Raw genomic sequence first — 24,330 nt, 5'->3', positions numbered from 1 at the left:
CCTCAGAAACTAGCAGGGTCATTTTTTGGTACATTGTTATGGGCACTAAGGAATTAACTGTGCTTTATTCATTCATTCATTCAATCGTATTTATTGAGTGCTTACTGTGTGCAGAGCACTGTACTAAGCGCTTGGGAAGTACAAGTTGACAACATATAAAGACCCAACAGCAGGCTCACAGTCTAGAAGGGGGAGACAGACAACAAAACAAAACATATTTATTGAGCTTCTTACATCCTCAAGTCCTCTCTTTAACTCCATTTCTCACACTTACCTCCTCCTCTGAAACTTCTCTCCTCTTTCCCGGCTCTTTGATTCTGTATCCTTGGTCACTACTGCTTTGTAGAAATGTTATTTATTAATTGTTTAACTTACTACTGATCCCTTCCCCTCAACTTTTCCCATCCCACATCGCTTCCACCTCTTTACCTCCCTTAGTTTTTACTGTGCTACCCATTCTACAAAATATGCTATGATAATCAATCAATCAATTGTATTTATTGAGTGCTTACTGTGTGCAGAGCACTGTACTAAGCGCTTGGGAAGTATGAGTTGGCAACATATAGAGACGGTCCCTACCCAACAGTGGGCTCACAGTCTAGAAGGACTAAATTCAGAAGGGTCAAGAACACAGTTCCTAATATGCGTGACAAATAATTCATACTCTTCATTCATCACATATGGAAACACTGTGCAAACATGCTGATTGCTTTACTATCAACTTTTAACTTCTTGTTTTCATCTGTTCCTAAATTTAGGAAAATTGTTATGGAGAATGATAATGATTTGACCCGCTGATTTGAGGGAAGCTGTGGGCTGAGGTGAAGCTAGGTGATTCCAAGAATCTTTTAGTACAAATAAATGTTGCAGTTTCTTGAATGCTGTAGCTGAGTGAAAAGAAGGTGTTATAATAACCCTGCCAACAGCAACAACAATTGTCGTAGAGTACAGATGACAGACTGTGATAGGCCAACCTCCTTCCCAAGGTATTACGAAGAAAGTACAATCCCAAGGAAAGAATGAGTTCCTTGGGCAAATGCGTTCCTAAAATATCTGAGACAAAATTAAGAAGAAAATACAACCATAATCTGATTTGGTTGCTTTCATATTTTGGTCTAGAATGCTTATTACTGCTGGAGAAAACCCCATTCCTGGATTAAGTTTAAACTGTAATAAATTCAAGCTTCCTAGCCAACTCTGCTATGATGGTTGCATTTTATATTACAATTTTGTATAATGCTATATTCTCTCAGAAGCAGTGCGGCTTAGTGGAAAGAGCATGGGCTTGGGAATCGGAGGTCATGGGTTCTAATCCTGGTTTTGCCACTTGTCTGCTGGGTGACCTGGGGCAAGTCACTTAACTTCTCTCCCTCGTCTGTAAAATGGGAATTAAGACTGTAAACCCCACATGGGACAACCTGATTACCTTGTATCTACCCCAGAGCCTAGAAGAGTGCTTGAAACATAGCAGGGGCTTAACAAATACCATTATTATTAATATTATTATTAAACATTTATTCACAAATCGACCAGAATTCTATTTTGCTTTTTGCTAAAATACCGTCCAGGATATTCACACCCTGTGAGTCTCCCGACTCTGCTGAAGGACTCTATTTATTTATTTATTTTACTTGTACGTATCTATTCTATTTATTTTATTTTGTTCCTATGTTTGGTTTTGTTCTCTGTCTCCCCCTTTTAGACTGTGAGCCCACTGTTGTGTAGGTACTGTCTCTATATGTTGCCAACTTGTACTTCCCAAGCGCTTAGTACAGTGCTTTGCACACAGTAAGCACTCAATAAATACGATTGATGATAATGATGACTCTCCCTCTCCTATAGGAGAGTCCTATCTTTTTCCCATTTTCTGTTCCTGTCTGCCTAGGGCTTGAAGCAGCTTAAGGGCTCAAGCTTCCCCTCCTTTTCATGTTTTTTGTTATGCGTTTACTATGTGTCTGGCACTGTACTAAACGCTGGGGTAGATACAGGCTAATCAGGTTGGACATTCCACGTTCCATATGAGCTCACAGTCTTAATCCCCACTTTACAGATGAGGTAACAGACATAGAAGTTAAGTGACTTGTCCAAGGTCACATGGCAGACAAGGGGCAGAGCCAGGATTAGAACCTGCCCCAGAACCATGGAGAACCAGTGTGGGGAGCAGCCCCAGGGAAGATCCCCAATGGACTAGAGTAATAACAAGCACTTAGTACAGTGCTCTGCACACAGTAAGCACTCAATAAATATGATTGAATGAATGAATGAATGGGGCAGAGAAGATGGCCAGAAACTAAGCAATACAGTTGCTGTCTATGGGGGTCCCTCCCCAGAGTGTGAAGGAAAGCTAAACCAAAGTATTCACTGGTCACCTCAGATATTCTAGAGGAGCCCCAGAAGCACAAGGGACTGTGCTTAGTACAGTGCAAGCGCTTAGTACAGTGCTCTGCACACACTAAGTGCTCAACCGATACGACTGACTGACTGAATGAACTCGGCTGGACAACTGTTCAGACAAGGAATCCGAATGACGCTTTGAGGTTGTGCTCTATCTCCCCGCCCTGAAGTCTTGACAAGGGGCCTACTGCCCTTGACAGTGACCTCTGGGTCAATTTATCAATCAATCAATCAATCAATCGCATTTATTGAGCACTTACTGTGTGCAGAGCACTGTACTAAGCGCTTGGGCAGTACAAGCTGGCAACGTATAGAGACAGTCCCTACCCAACAGTGGGCTCACAGTCTAAAAGGGGGAGATGGAGAACAAAACCAAACATACTAACAAAATAAAATTAATAGAATAGATATGTACAAGTAAAATAAATAAATAGAGTAATAAATATGTACAAATTTATTACCTGTTCGGGCTGCAGAGCAGCTAATGTTCTTCCTCCGGATCGAGCCATTTCACCCTGTTGTTCGACGGTAGGACCTGCAAGCGCGTTTCCAAAAATAAGACAATGTTTGGGTTAGGTCCCCTGCCCAATTCCAGCTTACTAATAATAATACTAAGACTACTACTAATAATTATGGCATTTGTTAAGTGTTTTCTATGTACCAGGCATTGTACGAAGTGCTGGGGTGGATACAAGGAAATCGGGTTAAACACAGTCCCTGTCCCACATGGGGCTCACAGTCTCAATCCCCATTTTACAGATGAGGCAACTGAGGCCCAGAGGTGAAGTGATTTGCCCAAGGTCACACAGCAGACAAGTGGCAGAGCCGGAATTAGAACCTATGACTCTCTGACTCCAGAACCTAAGCTCCATCCAATACGCCATGCTGCTTCTCCTTGTTTACACAATGAAGGGCCGGGGGCTCCCGGCCCCTCCATGTCTCCCCTTCCCTCCTCTCCCCCTCGTCCCCCTCTCCATCCCCCCCATCTTACCTCCTTCCCTTCCCCACAGCACCTGTATATATGTATATATGTTTGTACATATTTATTACTCTATTTATTTATTTATTTTACTTGTACATATCTATTCTATTTATTTTATTTTGTTAGTATGTTTGGTTTTGTTCTCTGTCTCCTCCTTTTAGACTGTGACCCCACTGTTGGGCAGGGACTGTCTCTATATGTTGCCAATTTGTACTTCCCAAGCGCTTAGTACAGTGCTCTGCACACAGTAAGCGCTCAATAAATACGATTGATGATGATGATGATGCCTTAGTTCCAACTTTACAGTTGGGGGGGAGGGATGGTGGATGAATAAGTCATACAAATAAACCATCGGCTTTTATGCCCAGCACCTACATAAGACTGAGAAGCAACGTGGCTTGGTGGAAAGAGCACGGGCGCGGGTGTCACAGGATGTGGGTTCTAATCCCGGCTCTGCTACTTGTCTGCTGTATGACCCGGGGCAAGCCACTTAACTTCTCTGCGCGTCCGTTACCTCATCTGTAAAATGGGGATTAAGACTGTGAACCCCATGTGGGACAACCTGATTACTTTGTATCTACTCCACCATTTAGAACAGTGCTTGGTACATAGTCCGTGCTTAACAAATACCACTATTATTACTACTATTATTAGGTAAGTAGCAGATAAAACACACTTAATACCCTTGTTTTCTGTTTGATTTTCATGGCAAATTGAATGTGCTATGGGTAGAGGCTTCTGGGGATGTGGGGAACTGTATATAGGAAGTTCAGATGACTGGGAGTTGCTGCTCATAATCTATGTGGGACCAATACATATTTTACGGGCTAGTAAACGTCTTTTGTTAGGCTAATGTGTATTAGTAAAGTACAGAAAACAGAAGCTTTCAGAAGCATCCAAGTGCTTAGTATAGTGCTCTATATACAGAAAGCATTTTACTTGTACATATATCTATTATATTTATTTTATTTTGTAAGTATGTTTGGTTTTGTTCTCTGTCTCCCCCTTTTAGACTGTGAGCCCACTGTTGGGTAGGGACTGTCTCTATATGTTGCCAACTTGTACTTCCCAAGCGCTTAGTACAGTGCTCTGCACACAGTAAGCGCTCAATAAATACGATTGATTGATTGATTGATTCAATAAATATCACATTCATTGATTGATTCCCACCTAGACCTATCATTATCTTTATCACGAAGCAGGCCAAAAAGCGGACTGCAGAAACTATAAATATCTAATGTGGAGTCCAACTAGATGCTCTTTTTGGGCAGAGAATGTCACTGTTTATTGTTATACTGTACTCTCCCCAAGTGCTCAGTACAGTGCTCTGCACACAGTAAACGCTCAAAAAATACGACAATGAACGGATGACACGCCAGTGACAACACAGCCAAAACTGACCACAGTGAGGTTTAGGTCTCAACACTGAACAGGCGGGCATATCTTCAGCACGGCAGGCCCATGTTGCCATGGGTCTGGGGATCGCTTAGTACAGTGCTCTGCACACAGTAAGTGCTCAATAAATACGATTGAATGAATGAATTACTCCTATGCTGTATGCCTCTCAAGAGCATCCAACCCCATCATTAGCCTGGGATTCACCCAGAAGTTACGATAATTTCAATTTCAAGACAGTTTGGCCAGTTCAATAAAAAGACCTGGAAGTTCCTAGTCAGACACGCTCCCATCACTACTGGAATGGAAAAGGACTGTGTAATACATCCATCCATGCAGAAGCAGCGTGGCTCAGTGGAAACACCATAGGCTTTTAGAGTCAGAGGTCATGGGTCATGCTCTCTTCCTCCCTTCGAAGCCCTACTGAGAGCTCACCTCCTCCAGGAGGCCTTCCCAGACTGAGCCCCCTCCTTTCTCTCCCCCTTCCCATCCCCCCCGCACTACCTCCTTCCCCTCCCCACAGCACCTGTATATATGTTTGTACAGATTTATTACTCTATTTTACTTGTACATAGTTACTATTCTATTGATTTTATTTTGTTAATATGTTTTGTTTTGTTGTCTGTCTCCCCCTTCTACACCGTCAGCCCGCTGTTGGGTAGGGGCCGTCTCTATATGTTGCCAACTTGTACTTCCCAAGCGCTCAGTACAGTGCTCTGCACACAGTAAGCACTTAATAAATACGATTGAATGAATGGGCTCAAATCCCGGCTCTGCCACTTGTCAGCTGTGTGACTTTGGGAAATCAATCAATCAATCAATCGTATTTATTGAGCGCTTACTGTGTGCAGAACACTGTATCATCATCATCATATTTATTGAGTGCTTACTGTGTGCAGAGCACTGTACTAAGGGCTTGGGAAGTACAAGTTGGCAACATATAGAGACAGTCCCTACCCAACAGTGGGCTCACAGTCTAAAAGACTGTGCTTCTCTGTGCCTCAGTTACCGCATCTATAAAATGGGGATGAAGACTGTGAGCCCCCCGTGGGACAACCTGATCACCTTGTAACCTCCCCAGCGCTTAGAACAGTGCTTTGCACATAGTAAGCGCTTAATAAATGCCATTATTATTATTATTAAACCCGTTTTACCGAGCTACACTTGAGGTCTCAACGAGGCACCTGGAACTTATTAAAAACAGGACTGCAAAGCGTGGATGTAGGCGTTCAAAGGCCATGTGAACTGAGAACCATCTCCTCCCAGTCATTCATCTTCAGACGCGAAGTGTAATTACGTCATCTCTGGGGGATACTGGCGCCCACACTCTGAATGAGTCAGGGACCCATTTACCTGCCGGCTTCACGTCCGAGAAAAACGTGCCAACTTTCTTCCCTTCCACGATGTCTGTGATCACGTGGCCGGAGACTTTCGGGTGGGTTCCATTGGCGATCACCACGGAAGTGCCACCCTGGAGGGCCCAGAGAGCCGCTTTCACCTGGACGGACAGGGAGGAGATTTCCACATATTAGATTCAAGACCGGCCCCACTTCTCACACCCAGCTAATCATCTCTCTCTATCTGCTATGTACTGAGCGCCTTCTGGGAGCAGAGCACTGGCTCAAGAACTTGTGAGACTACACAGTAATAGCAGACGTGATCCCTGCCCTGAAAGAACTTACAGTCCAGCAGATATGAGAGTTAAAGGCTGCTCCATACTACGTACTCGGCAAGTCCCTGGCAGTAGCTATAATGGGAAGTGTATGAAACAGAGCTTTCTAGAGTATTATTACTTTAATGATAAGATCCCTATCTGCATCTTACCTCCTTCCCTTCCCCACAGCACCTGTATATATGGATATATGTTTGTACATATTTATTTATTTTACTTGTACATATCTATTCTATTTATTTTATTTTGTTAGTATGTTTGGTTTTGTTCTCTGTCTCCCCCTTTTAGACTGTGAGCCCACTGTTGGGTAGGGACTGTCTCTATATGTTGCCAGCTTGTACTTCCCAAGCGCTCAATAAATACGATTGATTGATTGACTGATTGCACTGGAAAAGTCTCAAACTCGGCCCCACTCTGACACTTGTGCTGAGGCCGTCAGATAAACAAGGTGAATGCTTCCGATTTCACGTATTAATTCTGCCGCAGAGACTCCTAATCTGCCCTTCTGTTGCTGAATCTCTTCGTTCCTCTTTTCATTTCTGCTCGGGAGGAGGACGGTGGGGTGAAAGGTGGACAGGTTGTCCCACGGGGGGGCTCATAGTCGTAATCCCCATTTTACAGATGAGGGAGCTGAGGCACGGAGAGGTGAGGTGACTTGCCCAGAGTCACACAGCTGACCAGCGGAGGAGCGGGGATTTGAACCCATGACCTCTGACTCCAAGGCCTGGGCTCTTTCCACTGAGCCACGCTGCTTCTCTGGATTATTAACGGATTAATCTACCTATGATTGGTCCCCCTTTTAGACTGTGAGCCCACTGTTGGGTAGGGACTGTCTCTATATGTTGCCAACGTGTATATGTTGCCACCTGTATATATGTTTGTACATATTTATTACTCTATCTTACTTGTACATATCTATGCTATTTATTTTATTTTGTTAGTATGTTTGGTTTTGTTCTCTGTCTCCCCCTTCTAGCCTGTGAGCCTGCTGTTGGGTAGGGACTGTCTCTATGTGTTACTGACTTGTACTTCCCAAGTGCTTAGTACAGTGCTCTGCACACAGTAAGCGCTCAATAAATACGATTGATTCATTGATAAAACTGAAGACTGACTTTAGGACAGAGCCATGTAAGGGCCTAAAACCCATACAGCAAACTTGGCTAGTGGGCATAAACCGATCCCAGTGGGGGATAGAAGCAGTGTGGCCTAATGGATAGACCCCGGGCCTGTGAGTCCGAAGGACCTGGGTTCTAATCCAGGCTCCGCCACAAGCCTGCTATTTGACCTTGGGCAACTCACTTCACTTCTCCGGGCCTCAGTTACTTTATCTGTAACATGGGAATAAGAGTGTGAGCCCCACGTGGGACAGGGATGGTGTCCAACGGGATCCAGCGCTTAGAATAGTGCTTTGCACATAGTAAGCACTTAACAAATACCAACATAATAATAATAACAATTTGCTTGTATCCACTGCAGTGTTTAGTACAGTGCCTGGCACATAGTAACTGCTTAACACACACAATTTTAATAATAATAAAGAGACTGCTGCCCCCTCTGAAGATGAGGTCGGGGCTGGCGGGCATTGCTTATTATCCCAGATACGATCCTAACACTCCTAGTGCTGGACTGGGAAGCAGCGTGGCTCAGTGGAAAACAGCACGGGCTTTGGAGTCAGAGGTCATGGGTTCAAATCCTGGCTCTGCCAATTGTCAGCTGTGTGACTTTGGCAAGTCACGTCACTTCTCTGTGCCTCAGTTACCTCATCTGGAAAATGGGGATTAAGACTGTGAGCCCCCCATGGGCCAACCTGATCACCTTGTAACCTCCTCAGTGCTTAGAACAGTGCTTTGCACATAGTAAGCGCTTAATAAATGCCATCATTATTATTATTATTATTATTGGGCTGCGCCTCTCCACTGTGGGCACTAAACTGCTCAAATTGAAAGGCCTCTACTTCAATTTATGAGAAGCAGTGTGGCCTCATGGATAGAGCCTGAGAGTCAGAAGGACCTGGGTTCTAATTCCAACTCCACCGCTCATCTGCTGCGTGACCTTGGGCCAGTCACTTTGCTTCTCTGTGCCTCAGTTACCTCATCTGTAAAATGAGGATTAAGATTGTGAGCCCCATGAGGGACATGGACTGTATCAATCAATCAATAGTATTTACTGAGCGCTTACTGTGTGCAGAGCACTGTACTAAGCGCTTGGGAAGTCCAAGTTGGCAACATATAGAGACAGTCCCTACCCAACAGTGGGCTCACAGTTTAGAAGAAGCAGCGTAGCTCAGTGGAAAGAGCACGGGCTTTGGAGTCAGGTCGTGGGTTCGAATCCTGGCTCTGCCACATGTCTGCTGTGTGACCTTGGGCAAGTCGCTTAACTTCTCTGAGCCTCAGTTACCTCATCTGTAAAATGGGGATGAAGACTGTGAGCCCCACGTGGGACAACCTGATCACTTTGTATCCCCCCAAGCGCTTAGAACAGTGCTTTGCACATAGTAGGCGCTTAACAAATGCCAACATTATTATTATCATTATTATTAGAAGGGTATCCAACCTGATTACCTTGTATCTACCCCAGCACTTAGAAAAGTGCCTGGCACAAAGTACCATTTTAAAAACCCCTAAAAACCTCCTTACTTCTTGCCCTCAAGGCTGCATTGCATTGCAGGAATTTTAGGGATCTACATTCAATAGTAAAAAAGCCTCATCATTTGAACTTGTTTTTTGAGAAAACATCCTACACTTTTTCACTGGGTCTTTCTGAACGCTCTCTTTTCATTCCTGCCCGATGACACATGTATCGGCAACTTGTTCTACTGCTGCTCTGTAAGCAAATGAGAATCTCTTGGAACCAGTTAAAGAAAAAAGCTTTTTGGGGAGTCCTACTTTTCAAAGGCTTCCATCAATATCATGGACACCTATTTTCTGAGCACCTAAGTTTGTAGCAGAGTATTAAGACTCTGGTTTTACAGAATGTGCAACACTATGGTTCTTATTCTCAAGGAGCGGAAGCCAACTGGATGGTACCCCCCTCAATGGCTGACAATATAGTCCGTTAATCCCTCTGAAAATGCCTAGGGCCATCGGTGCCTGGCATACTTGCTTGGCACACACCACCTGGCTCCCCGCCAGCCCTAAACATCGTGCTGGGGAGGGACGTGACCGCGGTAGAGGATGGATAAGCCATTTTTCAATTGTATAACTGCTTCGTAAAATTCTATTTCTGCTTTATGGCCACCTGGGTTCAAATTATCCAGATACACTACAATGGTCACTGGCCACCAAGTGCCTATAAAATCGGGGCTTGCATTATTATTCCTGGATTAAGCCATTTTTTTCCCGGCTCGCTCTCCCTTCTGCGCCGTCTATGCACTTGGATCTGTGACCTTTGGACATTTGCTATTGGCTCCACCTACCAAACCCACATCACTTATGCACATATCTTTAAATTATATATTATTTATTTATAGTGTTGTCTCCCCCGCTAGACTAAGCTCATTGAAGGCAGGGACCGTGTCTGCTAATTCTGCTATACTGTACTCTACCAAGTGCTTAACACGGTACTAGACTGTAAGCCTGTTGTGGGCAGGGACTGTCTCTATTGCTGCATTGTACTTTCCAAGTGCTTAGTACAGTGCTCTGCACACAGTAAGCGCTCAATAAATACGACAATGAATGAATGCTTAGTGGAAGGAGCCTGGGCCTAGGAATCAGAGGGTCTGATTCCCAGCTCCGCCACTTGTCTGCTATGTGACCCTGTACAGGTCACTTCACTACTCCGTGCCTCAGTTGCCTCAGCTTTAAAATGGGGATTAAGACTGTGAGGGTCCCACATGGGATGTGGACTGATTGTACGTATAAGACAGTGCTTAGTACAGTGCCTGGCACATAGTAAGCCCCTCCCCTCTGGAATATAAGCTACCATATGGACAGGCAACATGTCTGCTAATTGTTTTATTGTACTTTCCCAAGCACTTAGTAGAGTGCTGTGCACAAGGTAAGCACTCAAAAAATACCACTGATTGATTGCTCTGCACAAAGTAAATGCTCAATAAATATAATTGAGTGACAATATTCTCATTTTTGTACAGAAAAAGAGACAATTCACATGAAGCAAGCTATGTCTACCTTGAAAAGGCAGCAAACAAAAGAGCAATCGTATGTGGCTGAAACTCTCAGAGTTTTGCAACTCACTAAACAGCTACACAAGAAGTTCCATACACAGCATGTGTAAAAAGTTAATTTGCAAGCTACTGAACTAGGTGTTTTGTTTCTAATTTTATATATTTTTAATTAAACTAGACCAAGCAGAAGGTGTCCATACCTTGGCCTCCATGCCACCCATTCCCACTCTGGACTTGGTTCCAAATGTCACTGACTGCTGATCTCCAGGGTAAAAAATGTCAATGAGCTTTGCATCATCCGAACCCGGAGGGCTGTCAAAGAGGCCTGAAATGGAGACCGGAACATCGATTTTGCTGTTTTCTCTTCAGGGGAAATACGGCAGGAACACGCAAACCCCAACCCTATTCAAGTTGGGCCGCAACCAACCCGCTCCCTCGTGATTCCCCATCATGTTAGAAATGTGAAATAGGAGCAGCTTAGGAAATGGCAAGAGGGGCGTTAGCCCTCTAAGAAATTAGTAAAGAGGCTAGCCATGCCTCTTTTAGAGCAGCCGGGAGAAAATCGGGAGGAATGTTACGGTGAGGACTGTACAAGGGCTTAGTCCAGAGCTCTGCACACAGTAAGCACTTTTAGACTGTGAGCCCACTGTTGGGTAGGGACTGTCTCTATATGTTGCCAATTTGTACTTCCCAAGCGCTTAGCACAGTGCTCTGCACATAGTAAGCACTCAACAAATACGATTGATGATGATAAATACCACTGATTGACAAAAGAGCTGGAACTCTGAGGGAAACCCAGACAGCCACACTCCAAGACCTTAGGCTGAGACCCAGAGGAAAGAAAAGGCTTCGCTACGTACCTTCTACATCTGAAAGAACAATTAACAGGTCGGTTTTCATTTCTACCGCCAGACGGGCCGCCAGGCTATCATTATCCTTAACGCTAATGACCTACAATGCAGGTAAAAGGTCACAAATGAATCATAAAACCTCAAGGGGACAGCTCCAGACAAGCTGTTCGCTTCGCTCCAATGCTGCTAAAGCAATGCTGGAGGGCTGACAACAGAAGCCATGCGGTAGTCACCAGCCAACTCCCTCCAGAAACCCAAGCCATGCCAGCATCGCTCTTTTCGGACACGTATCCCTCTGCCCCCGGCGAACTGGCAGAGCATCACCTCATTTCGCTTAGCCCACAACATTTCATTCATCCTAACGGCACGGCTGGCTTCGAGGGCCGGAGCGGTCTCCTCTTGGGAATCCTCGCGGCTCTTCCGCGCTCTCCCATCCCCGGCATCGCTCCTGGGGTCACGAGGTGTTAGCGCAAGCTGCCCAGCCGGTATTAGTGCCGCCAACAGACTCCACCCGCAGGAATACGTTACCCACATTTACCCCCTGCAGGTCACTATTGGGCTCCGCCGGGGGCACGACGGCATCGTTCGTGTTAATGATCGGGACGATATTCATCCGTAACAACTCATGCAATGTCCCGTTGAGGTTCCGGCGTTTCTGCTCATCGTGGAAGTCCAGATTGGTTACTAAGATCTGAAAGCAAGGAGCCAACGAAATTACAGGATGAGAGCCATGAAACCTCACAGAGGCAAGACATCTGACGTAGATCCGCCGTCTACCACCCAATTAGAAGAGCCGTACCACACTGTACTCTCCCATAATAATAATAATGATGGCATTTATTAAGCGCTTACTATGTGCAAAGCACTGTTCTAAGCGCTGGGAAAAACAGCACCCGTTATTCCCATCCAAGTACTAACCAGTCCCAACCCGGCTTAGCTTCTGAGATCAGACGAGACCGGGAGCGTTCAGGGTGGTATGGCCGTAGACCCATTCATTCATTCATTTAATCGTATTTACTGAGCGCTTACTGTGTGCAGAGCACTGTACTAAGCGCTTGGAAAGTACCAATCGGCAACATATAGAGACGGTCCCTACCCAACAACGGGCTCACAGTCTAGACAGGGGAGGCAGACAGCAAAACAAAACATATTAACAAAATAAAATAAATACAATAGTAAAAATGTACAAGCAAAAGAAATAGAGTAATAAATCTGCACAAACATATTTACAGGTGCTGTGGGGAGGGGAAGGAGATAGGGTGCGGGGGACGGGGAGGGGGTTCAGTCTGGGAACAGGTGCTTAGTGCAGTGCTCTGCACACAGTAAGTGCTCAATAAATACGACTGACTGACTGATGCTTGGGCCTGCGTGGGGCAATTCCTCAGAGTGGAAGCACTGCCTGACCCGGCCGGTATGTCTGACGCACATTAACACCCCCGACAGTCCCAGGGTTTGGTTGGGACCCTCAGTTTCCCCTGACTAGGCCTGGACTTCTCAGGGGACTCAGATTCCACTGGTGGCTGCCCGAGAACCAACTTGGGCTGAGCCAGATTGGCCTCAGACCAGGGGCCAGGCACTGCCGTTCTGACTCGATGATTGTCACTCCAACCTTGCCAGAATGGCCTTGCTCTGGGTACTGTGTTCCCTATAGCAGTCCATTCCAGTTCTCTCTCCATCAGAGAAAGTTCTGCGGAGTCTCTAGGCAGAGGGAGCACCACTCGGCCGATTCCGCCTCCGCCTCTCAATTTCCAGATAAAGCCTGGCTCTGACCCGGCCCTGGGTGAGTTTGGGCCAGGGCAAGCCTGGGAAAGCCAAACCAGCCCACAGGAATCTTGAGAGATGTAGCGAGGCTCCACCTTGGGGGAAGCAGCGATGCCTAGTGGAAAGAGCACAGGCTTGGGGGCCTGGGTTCTAATCCTGGCTCCATCAGTTGCCCGCAGGGTGACCTTGGATAAGTCATTTAATTTCCTTGTGCCTCTGTTTCCTCATCTGTAGAACAGAGATTCTATACCTGATCGCCCTCCTACTTAGATGGTGTGCCCAATGCGGGACGGGACTGTGTTCAACCTACCCTAGCACTTAGTACAGGGCTGGGCACATAGTAAGTGCTGAACTACCATTTAGCAATTATTATCATCATCATCATCATCATCAATCGTATTTATTGAGCGCTTACTATGTGCAGAGCACTGTACTAAGCGCTTGGGAAGTACAAATTGGCAACATATAGAGACAGTCCCTACCCAACAGTGGGCTCACAGTCTAGTATTATCCTCCAGACAGTAAGCTCCTTGTGGACAGGGAACGTGTCTATCAACTTTTAGACTGTGAGCCCACTGTTGGGTAGGGACTGTCTCTATATGTTGCCAATTTGTACTTCCCAAGTGCTTAGTACAGTGCTCTGCACATAGTAAGCGCTCAATAAATACGATTGATGATGATGATGATGATCAACTCTGTACTCTCTCAAGCACTCATTACAGGGCTCTGCATAAAATAAGCGCTCAATAAATAAGATTTCAGTCAATCACTGTGTGCAGAGCACTGTACTAAGCACTTGGGAAAGTACACTATAACAGAGTTGGCAGCACGGTCCCTGACCACAAGGAGCTTACAGTCTACAGGGGGAGACAGACATTAATATAAATAAATTATGGATAAGTACATAAGTCCTGCATGGGGCTGAGGAAAGGGTGGCTATGGGGTCAAATCCAAGTGTGAGAGCGACGGAGAAGGGAGTAGAAGAGGAAATGAGGGCTTAGTCATGGAAGGCCTCCAGACGTGCTTCAATAAGGTTTTGAAAGTGGGGAGGGTGTCTGCTGGATATTAAGAGGGAAGGGTGTTTCAGGCCAGGGGCAGGACATGGAGCATGGAGGTTGGTGGTGAGATAGACTGTAAGCCTGGTGTGGGCAGGGACTCCCTCTCTTTATGGCTGAATTGTACTTTCCAAGCACTTAGTACAGTGCTCTGCATACAGTAAATGCTCAATAAATACAACTGAATGAATCAATAGATATGACTTAGGTAGAGTGAGTGGGTTAGCATTAGAAGAATGAAGTGAACAGGTGGGATTGGAGTAGGAAAGCAGCAAGGTCAGGTAAGAGGGGGCAAGGTGATTAAGTGCTTTAAAGCTGATGGTAAGGAGTTTCTCTTCAATATGGAAGTGGATGGGCAACCACTGGAGGTTCTTGAGGAGTGGGAAAACATAGACTGGACGTTTCTGTAGAAAAAGGATGAGGGCAGCAGAATGAAATATGGACTGGAATGGGGAGAGACAGGAAGAAGGGAGGTCAGGAAGGAGGCTGATGCAGTAATCAAGGCATATGGGATTGGATTAATGTGATAATAATAATAATGTCGGTATTTGTTAAGCGCTTACTATGCGCCAAGTACTGTTCTAAGTGCTGGGAAGGATACAAGGTGATCCGATTGTCCCATGGAGGGGCTCACAGTCTTCACCCCCATTTTACAGATGAGGGAACTGAGAAGTTAAGTGACTTGCCCAAAGTCACACAGCTGACAAGTGGCAGAGTCAGGATATGAACCCATGACCTCTGACTCCAAAGCCCATGCTCTTTCCACTGAGCTACGCTGCTTCTAATAGTTTGGATGAAGGAAATGGTGGATTTTAGCAAAGTTGTGATGGATGAACCGACAGTATTTAGTGACGGTCTGCATATATGGGTTGAAAGAGATAACTCACGGATAACGCCAAAGTTATGGGCTTGTGAGACAGGAAAGACGGTGGTGCTATCTACAGTGACAGGAAAGTCAAGGGGAGGGCAGGGTTTGGGTGGGGAGATAAGGAATTCTATCTTTGACATGTTAAGTTCGAGGTGTCAGCAAGACAACCAAGTTGAGATGTCCTGAAGGCAGGAGGAGATGTGAGACTGTGGAGAGGTCAAGGTTGGAGATGTAGATTTGAGAATCATCCGCACTGAGGTGGTAATTGAAGCCATGGGAGTGAATGAGTTCTCGAAGGGAGTGGGTGTAATGGAGAATAGAAGGGGACCCAGAACTGAACTTTGAGGGACCCCCCAAAGTTAAAGGGTGGGAGGCAGAGGAGGAGTCCTCGAAAGAGACTGAGAATGAGTGGCCAGAAAGATAGGAGAACCTTGAGAGGACAGGGTCAGTGAAGCCGAGGCTGGGTAACGTTTCCGGGAGAAGGGGGTGGTTGACAATGTCGAAAGCAGCTGAGAGGTCGAGGCTGATGGATTTGGCAAGATTATTGGTGACCTTTGAGAGGGTGGTTTCTGTGAAGCGAAGGGGGTGGAAGCCGGATTGGACAGGGGGTCAAAAGAGAGAATCAGAGGAGAGAAAGTGGAGATCGGTGTAGACAACTTGCTCAAGGAGTTTGGAGAGGAATGACTGACTGCTGGATTCTGAAGCTACTTCAGAATTTGGTCTGCTTGAGGGTGAGATCAAAGTTGTCCCAGCCTAGTTTCCAAAAATAGTCTTCTAGGAGCAAGACACACTTAGAAACCTGCTTGCAAGGCTAAACCACCATGGCTCACACAAATCCCAATTCAGCCAAATCAGAGCCCAGGTCTGCAACAGACCAGAAAAAGGCAAATGCCTTTTCAAGCGGGGCGACGTAGCATTGACTGGACTTCTAGACTGTGAGCCCACTGTTGGGTAGGGACCGTCTCTATATGTTGCCAACTTGTACTTCCCAAGCGCTTAGTACAGTGCTCTGCACACAGTAAGCGCTCAGTAAATACGATTGATTGATTGATTGATTTGCAAAAGGCTGCCCAAAAGATAACTTACTTCACCAATCAATGGTATTTACTGAGCACTCTACTAAGCACTTGGGAAAGTGCAAAATAAAAGAGTTGGTAGACGTGATTCCTGCCCACGAGGAGCTTAGGGTCTACGGGGGGGAGACAGAGAATAAAATAAACTACAGACAGGGGAAATAGTAGGGAACAAAGATAATTACATAAACGCTACAAGGCTAGGGTGAGTCAAGCCATAGCCAGAGCCTCCAGTCTAGTCAAAAGAGGGGAAGAAAGGTTAGACTCAGGGTCAGGCTGACTGACAGCATTGGCACTCGGCTGTAGTTATTTCTAACTAGTAGAAGATACCTGTAAGTCAGAAGAACATGGCCTTATTATTACCTCTGACCAACTCCAAAGCTCTTTTTTTTTGTCACCTGTGCCTTCAAGATAACCTTGTAAAGGGAAGAGAATCAGCAAGTTTTGAGGTTGAATAAAATGAAACCAAGAAGGTTTGGTGAAGACAAGTTACTTAATCGCTCTGCGCCTGTTACCTCATCGGTAAAATGGATATTAAGATTGTAAGTCTCATTCTAGACTGTGAGCCCACTGTTGGGTAGGGACTGTCTCTATATGTTGCCAACTTGTATGCCCCAAGCGCTTAGTACAGTGCTCTGCACACAGTAAGCGCTCAATAAATACGATTGATTGATTGATTGATTGATTGATGTGGAACATGCACGGCGTCCAACCTGATTAGCTTGTATTCATTCATTCATTCAATTCTATTTATTGAGTGCTTACTGTGGGTAGAGCACATGTGAGAAGCAGCATGGTGTAGTGGATAGAGCAGGGGCCTGGGAATCAGGTGGTCACGGGTTCTAATCCTGACTCCGCCACATGTCTGCTGTGTGACCTTGGGCAAGACACTTCACTTCTCTTTGCTTCAGTTACCTCATCTGTAAAATGGGGATTGAGATTGTGACCTCCACGTGGGACAGGACTGCGTCCAACCAGAGAAGCAGCCTGGCTCAGGGGAAAGAGCCCGGGCTTTGGAGTCAGAAGTCATGGGTTCAAATCCCGACTCTGCCACTTGTCAGCTGTGTGACTTTGGGCAAGTCACAACTTCTCTGAGCCTCAGTTCCCTCGTCTGTAAAATGGGGATTAAGACTGCGAGCCCCCCATGGGACAACCTGATCATCTTGCATCCCCTACCAGCGCTTAGAACAGTGCTTTGCACATAGTAAGCGCTTAACAAATACCACCATTATTATTATTTGCTTGTATCCACCCCAGGGTTTAGTACAGTGCTTGGCACACAGCCACTGAAAAAATAAGTTTGATTAATTAAGAACATTTTAATACAATAAGTGCACAGGGGAGTACAGTTAAAAAACTTTACAGTTTGAAAATTAGACTTTAGAACACCATAAAGAAAGATCTGAATTTTGAACCTGTTCGGTTCTTTGCCCCGGTGACACAATTTGCTCAAGATTTTCAAAAAGGTATTGACAAGGGATTCTGGTAAAAGATTAAGGAAAACAAGGAGACTTGGGAAAAGGATAAAGTCCTTTTGTTGATAAGAACCATAGTAGTAAGCAGCAAGAAATGGGGAGATAAGAGGTTGGGGGTAGGGGGAGCAGTGTAGGGGTTTGTGCTAGCATTTACTTGGTAGCTACAAATCAAACACTTTCCTGTCTTTATTTTACTTTTTTTATTACTATAATAATAATATTTGTTAAGCACAAACTATATGTCAAGCACTGATCTGAGTCTGGGATAGACACAAGATAATCAGGGACACAGTTCTGGTCCCACATGAGGCTCCCCGCCTAAATTTAGGTTTTATGTCAGGTTTTTCTTTTGTTTGTTTTTTTAACACGCAATTTGATAGCCAATCAGTTTAGACTGGACTTGGATCTGTGCATCCTGAATTTTTTATGTCATGGTTCTTCTTTTGTTTGTTTTTTTAACAAGCAATTTGTTAGCCCAATCAGTTTAGACTGGACTTGGATCTGTGCATCCTGAATTTTTATCGAGTTTCGGTACTTAAGTACTTCAAAGAGAAGGAGTTGTTTTAAAAAAAGAAAACAAAACAACCCCCCCACCAAAAACTAGGACACCTGTTTTCGAAGGCTTTCAAAAACTGTCTCATCTACCTACCGAGATGCAGTAAGGTGGAGCAGGAGAGGGAGTGAAGGACACAATTAACTGATAGAAAAACCAAACCTAGACAGCATAAGTGACTTGCCATGGCATAAATCCCAAAAAGGGCGCTTGAGTATGCAGGATGCATAATAATACTAATAATAATGATGGCATTTGTTAAGCGCTTACTATGTGCAAAGCACTGTTCTAAGCGCTGGGGAGGTTACAAGGTGATCAGGTTGTCCCACAGGGGGCTCACAGTTTTAATCCCCATTTTACAGATGAGGTAACTGAGGCACAGAGAAGTTAAGTGACTTGCCCAAAGTCACACAGCTGACAGTTGGCGGAGCGGGGATTTGAACCCATGACCTCTGACTCCAAAGCCCGTGCTTGGCGGAGGGGCAGAGGGAGGGCATTCCAGGCCCGGGGGATGACGTGGGCCATCCTCTTAGAACAGAGGATGTTCTTTTACAGATGAGGGAACTGAGGCTCAGAGAAGTGAAGTGACTTGCCCAAAGTCACACAGCTGACAGGTGGCGGAGCCGGAATCAGAACCCATGACCTCTGACTCCCAAGCCTGTGCTCTTTCCATGGAGCCACGCTGCTAAGCTGTTAAGCGCTTACGATGTGCCCAGCGCTGCTCTAAGTTAGTGGAGAAGCAGCATGGTGCAGTGGGTAGAGCGGGGGCCTGGGAATTAGGGTGTGAAGAATGTATGTGACTGGGAGGCAACAATTTACATGGGGGATGAGGCGACAGGTATGGGGGTGTGAGTGTGGAGGCATGTATATGGGTATGAGTGTGTTAGGGAAGTATGATGGCATTTGTTAGGCCCTTTCTATGTGTCAAACGCTGTTCTAAATGCTGGGGCAGATACAAGTTAATCAGTTTAGACATCGATATTGTCCTGTGAAAACAGGTAATCGAATCCCCATTTTGCAGTTAAGGAAACTGAGGCCCACAGAAGTCAAGCGACTTGACCAAAGTCACAGGCCAGTGGCAGAGCCGGGATTAGAACTCAAGTCCTCTGGCTCCCAGGCCTGTGCTCTTTCTACTAGGCGATGCTGCTTCCCTTTATGTTATCGAAAAACAACGAATCAATAAAATAAAATAAAATCCTCCCTCTTCTAGACTGTGAGCCCGCTGTTGGGTAGGGACCGCCTCTTTATGTTGCCAACTTGTAATAATGATGATGGCATTTATTAAGCACTTACTATGTGCAAAGCACTGTTCTAAGTGCTGGGGGGGAATACAAGGTGATCAGGTTGTCCCACGTGGGGCTCACAGTCTTAATCCCCATTTTACAGATGAGGTAACAGGCTCAGAGAAGTTAAGTGACTTGCCCAAGGTCACACAGCAGACATGTGGCAGAGACGGGATTCAAACCCATGACCTCTGACTCCAAAGCCCGTGCTCTTTCCAGTGAGCCATGCTGCTTCTCTAACTTGTACTTCCCAAGCGCTTAGTACAGTGCTCTGCACACAGTAAGCGCTCAATAAATACGATTGAATGAATGAATAAAATTGTGATTTGCATATAGAAATGCCAGGGTGCTCCTTGATTTTATTAATCAATCAATTAATCGTATTTATTGAGCGCTTACTGTGTGCAGAGCACTGTACTAAGCGCTTGGGAAGTACAAGTTGGCAACATATAGAGATGGTCCCTACCCAACAGTGGGCTCACAGTCTAGAAGACTACTAGGCTAGTAGGACTGACTCTGGGGACATCTCGGAGTGCCAGAAGATCCAAATCCCAGGATTGGGAATCCATTCATTCAACCGTATTTATTGAGCGCTTACTGTGTGCAGAGCACTGTACTAAGCGCTTGGGAAGTACAAGTCGGCAACAAATAGAGACGGTCCCTACCCAACAGCGGGCTCACAGTCTAGAAGGGGGAGACAGACAACATGACAGGCATTGCTTCCGAGCAAATCATTAGTGGGCCAGGTGGGTCCGGGACTCTGGAAAAGTGGGAAATAGATCTTTAGGAAAGAAATCACCACGGTGTGTGTGGATGCCTCACAGCCATGGCTTCTCACCTGAGCAGCACAGATGCTGTACTGGGTAAACATGGCCTCGTACAGAGCCATCAGGCCACTCTGTCCGGCGGCTGCACAGGCTCTCGCCTCCAAGACTGGAATCGCCTGCAAAATAAAAATAAGAAGAATGATGGTATTTGTTGATAATAACAATGGCATTGACTAGGCGCTTACTATGTGCAAAGCACTGCTCTAAATGCTGGGGAGGTTACAAGGTGATCAGGTTGTCCCACGTGGGGCTCACACTCTTAATCCCCATTTTACAGATGAGGGAACTGAGGCTCAGAGAAGTGAAGTGACTTGCCCAAAGTCACACAGCTGACAATTGGCGGAGCTGGGATTTGAACCCGTGACCTCTGACTCCAAAGCCCGTGCTCTTTCCACTGACTCACGCTACTTCTCAATAATAATAACAATAATGATGGTATTTTTTAAGTGCTTACTATGTGCCAAGCGCTGCTCTAAGCACTGGTAATAATAATGACGGCATTTGTTGAGCGCTATGTGCGAAGCACTGTTCTAAGCGCTGGGGGGATGCAAGGTTATCAGGTTGTCCCATGTGGGGCTCACAGTCTTAATCCCCATTTTACAGATGAGGGAACTGAGGCTCAGAGAAGCGAAGGGACTTGCCCGAAGTCACACAGCTGACAGGTGGCGGAGCCGGGATCAGAACCCATGACCCCCAAGCCTGTGCTCTTTCCATGGAGCCACGCTGCTAAGCTGTTAAGCGCTTACGATGTGCCCAGCGCTGCTCTAAGTTAGTGGAGAAGCAGCATGGTGCAGTGGGTAGAGCGGGGGCCTGGGAATTAGGAGGTCACGGGTTCTAATCCCTGCTCAGCCACTTGTCTGCTGTTTGACCTTGGGCAAGTATTTCACTTATCTGGGCCTCAGTTACTTCATCTGGAAAATGGGGATTGAGACTGTGAGCCCCATGTAAGACAGGGACTGCGTCCAACCCCATTTGCTCCAGCGCTTAGATCAGTGCTTGGCACATAGTAAGCGCTTAACAAATACCATCATCAGCACTAAGTTACATTAAGGACAACCTCATTCGCACCTACTCAGCCCTCCTGTCCCTCCACGTCCTCCCCGGGGCCTGGAAGGCCCTCCCTCTGCCCATCCGCCAAGCTAGCTCTCTTCCTCCCTTCAAGGCCCTACTGAGAGCTCACCTCCTCCAGGAGGCCTTCCCAGACTGAGCCCCTTCCTTCCTCTCCACCTCGTCCCCCTCTCCTTCCCCCGCATCTTACCTCCTTCCCTTCCCCACAGCACCTGTATATATATGTATGTACATATTTATTACTCTATTTATTTTACTTGTACCTATCTATTCCATTTATTTTATTTTGTTAGTATGTTAGGTTTTGTTTTCTGTCTCCCCCTTCTAGACTGTGAGCCCACTGTTGGGTAGGGACTGTCTCTATCTGTTGCCAGCTTGTACTTCCCAAGCGCTTCGTACAGTGCTCTGCACACAGTAAGCGCTCAATGATGGATGGATAGCATTATCAACAGGGCCCTGGTGTCCCGCTGCCCGAAGGGAGAGCCGGCGGGGTGGCTCCGCCTCGGCGCTGGCGACCCCCGGCCCTCACCATCTCCTTCAGCTGGTTCTTCTGGCCGGAGTGGAGAGCCTGCCTCACGCTCTGGGACAGCAGGATCTCATGGCGCAGCCGCTGCTTCCCAAAGGCCACGGCTCCGCTGGTCACCAGCATCATTTCTCGGCCCTGATTCTGCAGCACTGACACCTGTGAGAGGCGAACAGAGAACGGTCAACCCCCCCGGGCCGCGTGGGGAATCGAGTCACTGGGCATTTCCTTTCCTCCAACCTTGTCAACTGGTTGAGTGCCCTAAGAGACTGCAACCCAAATGACTGGAGTGTAAGTGTCCTCCCACACTGTGTCCACATTCTTCAGTCCTGACCCAGGGAAAGGAACTGTTTTGTGGAAGGAAAAAAAAAAAAATCTCACCACCGGTTTTAAAGTTTCAGGTTTTCCCCCCAAAAGCCTTAGCGAAAAGGAATTTCCCTCCCAATCAGCATCCACTGGGCAAATAAAAGTATTTAAATGTTGGCTGGTATTTTACATTCCTATTAGCAAACACAACTGGATGACTATTTAGATTATTTGTACACTGTCTAAGACCTGTGACATTTTCCGGAGGTATCTAAGTTCCCCATGCTCATCTTCTTCGTGTGTCTCCATTACTTCTGTCCACTTGAGACATTCTAAAGTTTCCCATTGTTCTTCCCTTTCCATCTCTTTGGTCTCCAACACTCACCTTGTCGGTCTCCGTTTCCATTTGTCATCCTCTTTCATGTCCCTCTCTGTCACCCCAGCCTACCCTCCACAGCTGTGATAGCAGTGCAAGAGGCAAAGGCAAGCTTTCTTTACCAGCTTCAACCTCTTCCTTCCCCTCCGCACAGCACCTGTATATATGCATATATGTTTGTACATATTTATGACTCTGTTTTATTTGTACATATTTATTCTATTTTGTTAGCATGATTTGTTTTGTTCTCTGTCTCCCCCTTCTAGACTGTGAACCCGCTGTTGGATAGGGACCATCTCTATATGTTGCCAACTTGTACTTCCCAAGTGCTTAGTACAGTGCTCTGCACACAGTAAGCGCTCAATAAATACGATTGAATAAATGAATGAATGAATGGCTGCGATTCGAACTGGGAGACAGGTCTGGGGAATTCGGCACGGGTGTCTCCTAGCTGAGCTCATCAGCGGGCAGGATTAAGGGGAAGGGGGAGTTTTGACAATCTGACCTCCTCCCTAAATACAAAGTAATCAATCAATCAATCAATCAATCGTATTTATTGAGTGCTGTGTGCAGAGCACTGTACTAAGCGCTTGGGAAGTACAAGCTGGCAACATAATAATAATGATGATATTTGTTAAGCGCGTACTATGTGCAAAGCACTGTTCTAAGCGCTGGGGGGGTTACAAGGTGATCAGGTTGTCCCATGGGGGGCGCTCACAGTTTCAATCCCCATTTTACAGATGAGGTAACTGAGGCACAGAGAAGTTAAGCGACTTGCCCGAAGTCACACAGCTGACAGTTGGTGGAGCCGGGATTTGAACCGAGGACGTCTGACTCCAAAGCCCGTGCTCTTTCCACTGAGCCAGGGCAAGCCAAATTAACTGCGAATACCCAGAGCAATGGGCAACATGGCTATGACTACTGTAACAGAGGGATGTGAAGAGAAACGCAGCAGGAGAAATACAGATGAACGGCGAGCAGCTCCTCGATCCCCTGCCTAGACTCTTGGGTTAATCCAGGGACTAACTACTATCTTTTGTTTACATTTGTACCACTTTCCACACCCTTGTAAAAGGATTTGGAGGGCTGAAAAAAGCCCAGAATAGATGGAAATCTTTGTTTCTGGGATATGGAAAAGGTAGATGGGAGGAATCAGTAGCTTCGGTGTAGCGCTTAAAGTTCAGCAGGGCAAATACCTGTTCGACAATGGAGGCCAGTCTTCCGAGGGCCAGTCCACACTCGTCCCCTCGAGTCACCACGGCACTCCCCAGCTTCACTACAATCCTCTTAGCGTGCTTTAACTCACTGCGGTGGGAGAAGGACTTGCCGTGCGTTCGACTGAGGGGCACGGTGATGAAGGGGATATTGCTCCAGGACCGAAAAGGTACAGGTTGGAAGGCCAGAGGTCGGATGAGATCGCCTGGAGGCCGGGGAAAGAAGGTTGGGAGAGCGTAACACCACTGCCATCACCCAAAGAGAGAGGGGCGCAAGGACAGCAAAAACTAAAATGCATACATTCCCCGACTCCGCCCCCCCACCCCACCCCAAAATGGATCTGCTTTCACTCCTGCTAAATATTTTGTTTCCTTGAAACTCCCACTGGCATCCCATTTTGCTCTGCATCAGAGCGTGTTCAAATATCCAGCCCGACTCTCCTTATCCTACTGTTCCCTCCCTGTCGTCAGGCAAACCTACCCTTAACCTCTTTGCCCTTTTCTCCCACATATCCCTAACTAGCCTGATAC

General features: G+C 46.3%; 1 protein-coding gene across 4 annotated transcripts in view; it reads right to left on the bottom strand.

The window, feature by feature from the left end:
- Positions 1-24,330, bottom strand: part of ALDH18A1 (aldehyde dehydrogenase 18 family member A1) — a 49,890-nt gene that overhangs the window by 15,073 nt on the left and 10,487 nt on the right. For 2 of the 4 annotated variants that reach the window (XM_038743783.1, XM_038743784.1), the window contains 8 exons: positions 23,782-24,005; positions 21,910-22,062; positions 20,324-20,428; positions 11,950-12,108; positions 11,427-11,517; positions 10,767-10,891; positions 6,125-6,269; positions 2,856-2,929 (listed from right to left, as the gene is read on the bottom strand). In XM_038743783.1, coding sequence (XP_038599711.1) covers positions 2,856-2,929; positions 6,125-6,269; positions 10,767-10,891; positions 11,427-11,517; positions 11,950-12,108; positions 20,324-20,428; positions 21,910-22,062; positions 23,782-24,005 — 1,076 coding nt within the window. The remainder of the gene's footprint in view (positions 1-2,855; positions 2,930-6,124; positions 6,270-10,766; positions 10,892-11,426; positions 11,518-11,949; positions 12,109-20,323; positions 20,429-21,909; positions 22,063-23,781; positions 24,006-24,330) is intronic. The other 2 variants (XM_038743786.1, XM_038743787.1) reach the window with 1 other exon arrangement.

Source organism: Tachyglossus aculeatus, chromosome 3 (assembly GCF_015852505.1).
Source record: "Tachyglossus aculeatus isolate mTacAcu1 chromosome 3, mTacAcu1.pri, whole genome shotgun sequence".
Taxonomy (NCBI): domain Eukaryota; kingdom Metazoa; phylum Chordata; class Mammalia; order Monotremata; family Tachyglossidae; genus Tachyglossus; species Tachyglossus aculeatus.
This window is presented reverse-complemented; position numbering and strand designations above follow the sequence as displayed.